Source organism: Falco punctatus (genome assembly GCF_963210335.1).
Source record: "Falco punctatus genome assembly, chromosome: 8".
NCBI lineage: Eukaryota > Metazoa > Chordata > Aves > Falconiformes > Falconidae > Falco > Falco punctatus.
The window spans coordinates 30,756,958-30,766,065 of NC_137588.1; the positions used below are offsets into that span (position 1 = coordinate 30,756,958).

General features: G+C 36.9%; 1 protein-coding gene across 1 annotated transcript in view; it reads left to right on the forward strand.

Moving 5' to 3' along the window:
- The window catches only part of SLC49A4 (solute carrier family 49 member 4), a gene marked incomplete at its 5' end in the record, with an annotated part of 68,588 nt that overhangs the window by 56,796 nt on the left and 2,684 nt on the right, over positions 1-9,108 (forward strand). Inside the window, one exon of the mRNA XM_080399781.1 lies at positions 6,391-6,573. Coding sequence (XP_080255907.1) covers positions 6,391-6,573 — 183 coding nt within the window. The remainder of the gene's footprint in view (positions 1-6,390; positions 6,574-9,108) is intronic.

Below are 9,108 nucleotides of genomic sequence, written 5' to 3' on the forward strand. Positions count from 1 at the left end.
GTTCATTGTTAGTTTGCTTTGTACTGAACTTCATTATGTGAATTTATGTACAATGGGATACTTTGACCCAAAATAATTGTGTAAGGCATTGTAATGCCAGTTTCAGTATCTTGCCACTTTGTATTGCTGGTAGTATATCTCTGGATACAAATACTCACATTTTCCAAAAATTGATATGCAACGCTAGTTGCTCGCAGCTCAGATTGAATGTTTTCAGCATCACATTTCAAGAATATTCTAATATTTATGAGCACATTCAGCAGAATTTTGCTTCACAAAATCTATTCTAGTGCTGCATGGCAGATACTCTAAACATGGTGGCAACTCCATGAGTTGATGACTATATTTAGGTTAAGCAGCCTACACTTTATTTTCAGGTTCAACAGACTGAACATTATAAACACATCTGTCTCCCTATCCTCATCTCCAAAGCACAGTATTGAAAGAGAGAGCTGTTAATTATTTAATACTGATTGTTTTCTTCTTTGAGTTTAATTTCTTTACTATAAACAATACGTGCTTCACAAGTATAAGGCGGGGGGACTCAGAGGATAAAACAGTGGCCCGAAAACATTCCTTTTCCTAGCTTCAGCATTAACATGCTTATGGCTGTGGGTAAATCATTACCCTGCCTCCTGTTGTGTTTTTTCCATTCATAAGATGGGAATAATGACCTTTGTTTTCCTGAAGGCTTCTGTAAATCCACACATAGAAGAGTGCTTAAAGAACTACTAATTTAAGGGGTTTACTTTAAAACAGTTTAAACCCCCAGTGTTAAATAGTGTACAATGCTTGAAAATTGGGAGTATCTTCTCAAGGACAAATATCTATAAATCTGAGCACTTTAAGCATCCATCAATAGCAAGCCTCAAATATTGTGTGATTTCCAGCCCCCCCCCCCCCCCCCCCCCTTCCCCTTTTAGTTTTTGAGGTTTTGGGGTTTTTTGGAGGCACACTGCAATTTCTTCACTTTTTACTTCTCCAAAGTGAATGCTCTGCTTTCAAAGCAAGTTCCACTTGCTTTTCTCTTGGGAAGTATATAGAACAAATTCAATTTGATCAGATTTTTGGTTACTTTCATAACTATATCATGAGATAAGAATTTGATCAGTGTGTGCTAGAATGGAAATCCAAGCAATGAAACATATTGATGTTATAAATGTGCACTACGGGGACATCCTCCTTCTATTGTGTTTTTTGTTCCTGTAAATGAATTACAGTAAAAATTACTGTCTTACCTTGAGGGAGTCAAATTTCTCATGGGAAAATTGAGGGGGACATCTTCCCTGACTATTGTTACCATGGCCAGTAGCAAGAATGAAATTATAGGGAAGTTTAATTCCACTTCTACAGACTTTACAGAGTTTGGTAGGAGCTATGAATTGTTCGGGTAATTTGTGGGTATACTAAAGTCAATGAAACATGCATCCACATGAGGCATTATCCTTTCATTCTAGCATTTGGGATACTGCTGTAATGGACAATGACAAAATGCCCTCAGTCTGCATAGGTTTTGCTTTAAGTTGTATGCTGCACCCAAGAGAACATATTCAGTTGTATTTACTTTCCTGTTTATCTGTATAAAATTTCTGAGTCTTGGCTCAGTTTGTCTGAGAACTGTTACAAAATGTACAGAGTTCAAGAGTTTCTGGCAGACAACTTTGGAAGAAGATCATCTACCACCTGCTTGCACTTGATACTGCTCTAGAGTATCTGTATTTCCTTTGTAAATTTATCTGCAAATTTTTTTTAAGAAGTTGTAATATTTCGTATTTGTTAACGATCAGCCAAGATGTATGTGCCAATGGGTTGATAAGAACTTTATATCAGTGGAGGTCCTTCAGTTAATTTCATTCGGATTTGTATCAGGCTCTGTAGTTATATGTGTAGTGATGGTCTAATTTAAGAGTAAATTGCTAAGCATGTTGCAGAATGTCCTGGGAAGTTCTGGGAACTTGTTTGGATGTCAGAGATACTTGAGACTCCTTCTGCTGTGTTGCAAGCTCATCTGGTGACATGAAGTGTAGGCTGTTGTTTTAATCGTATCCCTGTTTGAATTTTTAAATTTGTTTTTCTTTTGAGGTGTTTTGTCGTTTTTTGGGGTGTTTTTTTTTGTTTGGTGTTTTGTTTTTTGGTTTTTTTTTTTGTTTTTATAATGAGTATAAAGCTTTTGTGTCACAGCTTGTGGCTGAGGGAAAAGAAAGTCTGTTTCTGGGATACAGGACATGTATTTGCCATCCAGTAGCTGAAGACCTGCAGGGGATAAGAAGGCAGGAAGGAACCTGCCTTCTTACTTTTTTGTCCCTTTTGTGCTAAGCCACTGTATCACCATCAGTCCCCAGTCTGGTACCTTACTTCATCTAACTAGTAAAATCTCCAGTGCTATTATCAAGGCACAGTTCATTCCTTGCTTCCTTCCTGGACAGGAAAATGAGCACTGAGGGAATAGCATGGGTTGTCTCACACCTCAAGCATGAACATGACATGATGAAGCCTAGCTTGAGCCTCCTGCTGCGGCAGCTCCAGGCCAATTCTCTGAAGCAGCTGTGCTTCAGATGGGTGTTTTGCCTTTCCTAATCTTTTTGCAGTGACCAGCCTGAGAAGTAGCTACTTAATTCACACAAACATCTTCAAAGTATTACATTAATTAAAACTGGTTAAAGAAACCCAGCCCAGTTCCATTATTTTTTTATGTCCACAGCTGCTACTGTCTTGGGTACACAACTTTGTGCATATTCTCATAGGCAGTTAATTCCTTTTCCTAAGAAAAAGTGGTATTTTTTTCTATTAATAGCATAACACACTTTCTCAGTGTATGTCTTTCCAGGGTAGTTGTTTGTCCTTGTTAAGCTTTAGGACATAATGTTAGCTTCTTGGTAATTTTTTTTTTTAATTTTTGGTCAGTGCTTTCATATCCTTACATTCGTTTCCAATGACTGCCATCAAGATTGTCTTAATTGAAAAAACATTTGCTGTAACTTCAGCAGCTGTTCTTCTACAGCATAAAATCATGATAATTGTGTTCATTCAATGCAAGATTGCTGTAATGGAAAGTAAATGGTCTCCATTAATAGGTGTTATTCTCCCTGCTACAGTATCTTGTTGCCTGTGAGCGAGAATATGAGATATGCTATCTAGTCTGTGAAATAAAAGGCAAAACCACATTTGAACTCTTATTTGACTCTTCCTATAACTTTTTTTTCTAAAACTGCGGGTTTTATTTTTTACTTTCTGTCTAGTTGACCAGTTGGATTTATGGCTTAATTGCTGAGTTAATTCAATAACTTATTTGTATAGCACTCAAGAAGACCTTGGATGATTTACAGAAACATGAAATAAATATTTTCCCATCGCTACAATATGTACTCATTAAGGGAGGCTTTTAGATGTGTACATCTTCACTTTCAGAGCTTTTTTTTGTGTGGTTTACCAGTTAAAATCTGTCATTTTCGTTAGAAGTTAAATTGGCGTCTCCTGGATGCTATGTTCTGCCTGTCCTGTTGCTTTGACTTTTCTGCTTATTAATTGCAAATATGTGCGTACATACATGTAGAACTTGTTTTAGAAATATTACCTGTGATCTCAGCTGAGGTGGTGCCATGGGTACTCAGCTGGCAGTTTTTGGCATGCACACGCAAGGCAGGTCATACTTTGGGGGAGAACCAAAAGGCAATGCTAAAGCTGCTTTGCTCATGGTAGTATGGAGGTGTGAGGTGTGTGCCGGTGGCTGTCTCTGCATGACTGAAGGAAGCTGTTGTAACAAGGAAGTGTAAGGGTGTAGTTTCTAAAGTATGGAGTTCCTGTGCTTGTTTGCTTATGATCTAGCCTTCTTCATACATTTCAGTAAGTGAAAAGCAATGATGTAATTCAACTAGCGTATTTTAAACCATCAAATCTATTTTGAAGGTTTCAGTTTGTTTTATGGAAATGTTGGCATTTATTGTATTGACTAAAATTTGAAGTCTTGATCTTTTAAATGCCTGCTAATCTTAGGTGCATATTTTTGTCTTCATCTCAAGTGAATCTAAGTTTCTGGAAATTACGCGTCTAGAGATTGTTTCTATTCAGAGGCACATGATTCCCCTTTCCTGGAAGAGGTTTCAGTCTTCCTGCAGAGGTGTTGCCTCTGGCACTCTCCTTATGCAGCTCCGCTTTTGGTGGTGCTGTTGTGGCTTTCAGCAGCTTCATGAGTATTTCCACTGTTTTGAGTTTCTGGTACAGAATTACAGCTGGCTACCACCTTCTTTTCTCTGGGGAAAGTTTTGGAAATGATCTCTAAAGGTTACAAGTGGTTATCTACAGATATCTTCATCAATTGAGCGTAATGAGGGGCAGATGTTCATTTGTCTTAAGAAATTCTTCCATTTCATTTACATGTTGGTTTCTTAAGCCAACACCAAAATGTCAAATAGCTGAATGTGTTCAGATTTGCTGGCTACACCTGCCAGCGGATAAGAGGCAGTTAGAGCAATACACAGTGGTGTTTGAAGTAAACAGGAGTTCAAAGGGAGCTTCATGAAATTTTAAATACTGGTGAGGATTTGCAGCAAAAATCTATGGATCTTGTAGCTAGGGAATCAGTTCTTCAGACTTAGCTAGAAGAGCCCATTAGGAAGAGCATCCTAATACTGGTTTGGTTTTTTTCCTTCCTGTCTGACAACTCTTGAACATACCGTGCATCAATTTCTGTGACTTTTGTTCTGCAGTTTATAATAAAAGAATTTGAGAGTTGGAAAACTTACCATGGTTCATTTGTTCTTCTTTTTTCCTTTTTTTTTTTCTTAACAATTCAGAACCTTCTGGTATATTAAAAAAAAGCAGGGGCCAGCTGTCCCTCCTGAAGTTGTGCCATCTGTATCATCTTTCTGGCTGGGACTTCTGTCCTCTTTTTCCTGTCTGGGCAAATCCTCTGTAGAGAAAGATGTCTTTGTGCCTTGGAAGCAAACCATATCAAACAGACAATCTAATAGATAGTCCTTTCTGCTTCTTAATGCCTTTATCTCTTTTCCATGATACTTAATAGTTTAAGAAACAGGGGGTTTTTTAATTATTTTTTTTAAAGCTGGAAGTTTCCTAACAGTTTCTTGATTGAAAGCTCAGGCAATGCTTACCAGAAGATGAAACAGTGCTGTTTCAGTTCTCCCCTTTCCAAGACAGAAGAATGTCTTCTGTCTTGGAAGACAGAAAAGTAAATTAAGCTGAAAATGCAATTGCTATTTTATATAAACATATTTATCTATATGAAAAAAATTGACAAAGGACTTCCTACTATACTGCAGTGAAAAGATGCTATAATTACCCTGTGACTTGGTAACTTTTGTATCCAAAAAATTTTTCTTTATGCTTTCTTGTTGTTTTCATGGAATCTTCAGAAATTATTCCAGACTTTTCTTCCCACCTACTCCCCATTCCCCTGCACCCCCAAGACTTCTAATTCTTTCCTTTATACTTTTTACATGATCACTAACCTCAGGTTGTTGAGGCTGCAGGTCAGGAAATCTTCCCCTTGCCATGACAGCACTTAGCAAAGGTTTACTTATATTTCTAAATAGGTACTAAATTCTTCTGAAATTTTCTTCTTTTTTTTTTCTCTCAGAAATAGTTATAATAGGTTTATTAATAGATAATATAGGTATATTAAGCATCTACACTGACATGTTAAGCACTGTAAAGTATTTGGTAGTGTCAGAAGTTGTAGAACAAAATGTCTGAGGCTACTGAAGAAGTATCTGTATTCTTCTGCTGTTTGGCCCAAGAAAAACAATTTGTTGTACAGTGGTAAATAATCTGCATTATCAAGTATGTCCCGTTCCTGCCAGGCGCTGGGTGCCCTTCATTTCCTTTTGAAGCTAAAAGGGATTCAACATGTTGCAGCTCAGGCTGTGCTGAATACTAATGTCTTCATATCTGGTAGATCATTAGTATTTATTTGTAACGTGGAAGTAAAATTAGTTTTGACCTTTAGAACCAAGTCAAAAGGTTGATCCATGTCCATTTCCAATTTGGTGCATTAATTGCTCCCTTTCCTAATTGTGTGTAGGACAATAGTTTCTGTTCATTTCAGAGGTAAATCGAAGTAGGTGATGTTTTGCATTCATAATTCTGTTGTTTGTTTTACTTACAAGTGAATTCCAAATCACTGAATATGTCTTCATGGGTTCTGTTTTAAATAAACAAATAAATCATTATTTCTGATATTTATTTATTTTTTCCAAATCGGTGCATGCATTTTGCCTGAAACTAGTGGGATGTGGTATGCTTTATGATGCATAGAGGATAAAAATAAGTTTATGCATTTTTTGGTTAGTCAAGTATTAGTATTCTTGGCAGCTCTGAATAGGGGAAAAAACGCCAGCATGAAATTAATAACTGTTTTTGTTTCTGTTATAGCTACACTGTACACATCCTGCATTTTGTTGGGTATATTCCTCAACAGCAGCGTACCAATATTCTTTGAGCTCTTTGTGGAGACGGTCTACCCTGTTCCAGAAGGAATTACCTGCGGAGTTGTCACCTTTTTGAGTAATGTGTTTATGGGAGTGCTTTTGTTTTTTCTCACATTTTACCATACAGGTAAGAAATATAAGCTACTTTGAAAATATAATTCTTCATTAAGACATACCCATGTCAGTAAAGGGAAGATTTGCACATACACTTTCTGTTAATAATTAAATGTTTGAATCCCCCTATGTAGCAGCAAGGGAGAAGAACTTTAATTGTTCTTTTCTATATGCATACTAATAAAAATGAAGTACCTTAGTGCAAGATGCATATAGTCATATTCTACTTAGAATTTGCTGTAGCCAGAAACCATCAAGATACACACCATTGTCATATTTTTGTAAAGGCCTGGGTAATGTGACCATTATTAATGTTTTTATCTGTGGGTTTTCAAAACCACAATAAAGCTAATCCATTCTCATGCTTCGGGGTATAACTGCATTGCCCAGGAGGGGCAGAGCAGAAATTCCCCAGTTATGGTGAGCTCCATTCAGTGGGTTGGACGTACCATTGCAGGGGAGAGAGAATCTCTCGACCACTGCTCGAAGACAAAATACTCATTTCTTTACATAATCCAGTGGTCTAATCAGGCACAACAGTGTCTTGTTTGATGTTTTTATCAACTTCTTCAGACTTTCTCATCTCTGGAGTATTATTTGCTTTCTCATTAACTCATAATTGTAACTTTCAGCTTGCTATTTGGTAGACTATATTATTACTCTAAGCTGTAAAATAAGAACCCATCTTGCTTTCAAAGGGCAGTTGTCTTTTTATTAATGGTTTTCAAAGATGCAGAATTTTGGTTTGTATTTTGTTGTGGTAAATTTTTGCTTTGTGATGCAAGATTTATAAAGCAGTATTTTACTTTTGCTTTGAAAGCATTAGAAACTGTGAACTTTTCTATATTATCATGGCTGCATGTACTGCGTAAGGTGGTGTATTTCACAACCAAGAGGAGACTGACAAATTGCAGAATTAATTGTGCTTGAAATGATGAAGGTTACACCCTGGGGCAAATTTTCAGCATGCCTTGTGTGTCTTCCTGCCAGGGAATCGCAAACAGGTTGACAACCCCATTCCAGATTGTGGTCAGTGAACACAAACTGAGAGAAATTATTCTTAATTTCTTTTTTTTTTTAAATACTGACATTGAACTGCATCATTGCAAAATCTGAATTCCATCCCTGCTAGCGTTGGGTCCTGTGATACTTAGTCTTTACATTTTAAAGAATGCTTTTTTTGTTAATATTAATTGATATGGTTAATATTAATTAATAAAATAAAACTCTGTTCACATATACTATTATTTCCAATGTTTACACTGAGCTGAAAAGATTACACAGTTTACTCTTGAGAATTTTTTCAGCATTTTTCAGAGTGACAATCCAGTGTTCAGAATTACTTAATAACTAAGGATGGGGTTCCAGTGTCTCTGTACGTTCCTGATTGACAAATTATGATTAAATGAACTTTTTCCCTCATACAGGGTATATGGGGCCATGGTTTGTCTCTAGTATTTCTTTCCCTAGCAGATATCAGTAAATGCAGGTAAAGAGAAAGCTGAAATTAGTGGGTCCATACACTTGGAATATTTCCGCTATTTCTTTGAAGTAAAGAAAAAAAAAAAAAAGGAAAAAAATTGTGCTTGGGACGATCCATTCTCTGTGATGCAGTTTCACAAATGATTGCAAGTACAAGAGCACATGTGGTCACTGGGGGGAATCAATGCCAGCGGGTGCTGTTGGCTCCTTTGAGAAGAATATCCTTTAGAAAGTCTATAATGATGTTAAACATTTGTCTTTCATTTGAGTCAAATGCATCCTCTAATGGCATTTAAGAAGCTTCCAGGTAAACCAGAACTCACTCAAATTCATCTTGTTCCCTTGGTCTTGCTTTTTAGGCCAAATAATCTTTCAGTAGTTTTAATTCTGATTTCTGTCTTTTTTCCCCTTGTCTGTGATATTGCAAAGGCTGTGAAAGAGCCAAGCCTTGGAAACTGTCCCGTGCAGTGAAGATTTTGGTCCAGCTAGCACAGTGGAAGTGTAAACCTTTCTAAAGCTCAGCCTCCCTGCTAGTGCAGTGCCCTGAGACTCAAAGCCACAGCCACTGCACGTGGTTTCTGTCACCTTTTCTGCAGGGACTTCCAAGAGAAAAACAAAAGCAAATTGACCTTTAGCGTCCCACAATTGATGTGTTATCATGCATCGCTGGTGCTGTCACAAATTCTGGACTGCGAAAGACACGAAGGATTCGCAAGCTAAATTTGGTGTTTTATGATATTTGGGTTAAAGTCTGTTTAATCCAATTAAGCAAGAGTATTACAAGGAAAATAATAGCAAACCATTTGGCTATTGACTTCTGGCATTATATAACATGGTCTTCTCCAAGCCTAGGAAAATTTTACTAAGGTTTTAATAAGATTATTGCCTAAAATAACTTGTAAGGGTTTTTTTGTGACTGGGGGAGGGTGTTGTTGAAGGTTGCTGTTTTTGAAAGGTTGATTATTTTCTGTTTTTAGGCTTCCTGACTTTGCATTGTGTAATATAAATTGTGCTTTTTCTTTTAGCAATATCAATTACAGATGTAAGAAAGTAGCAGTGTTGTAGT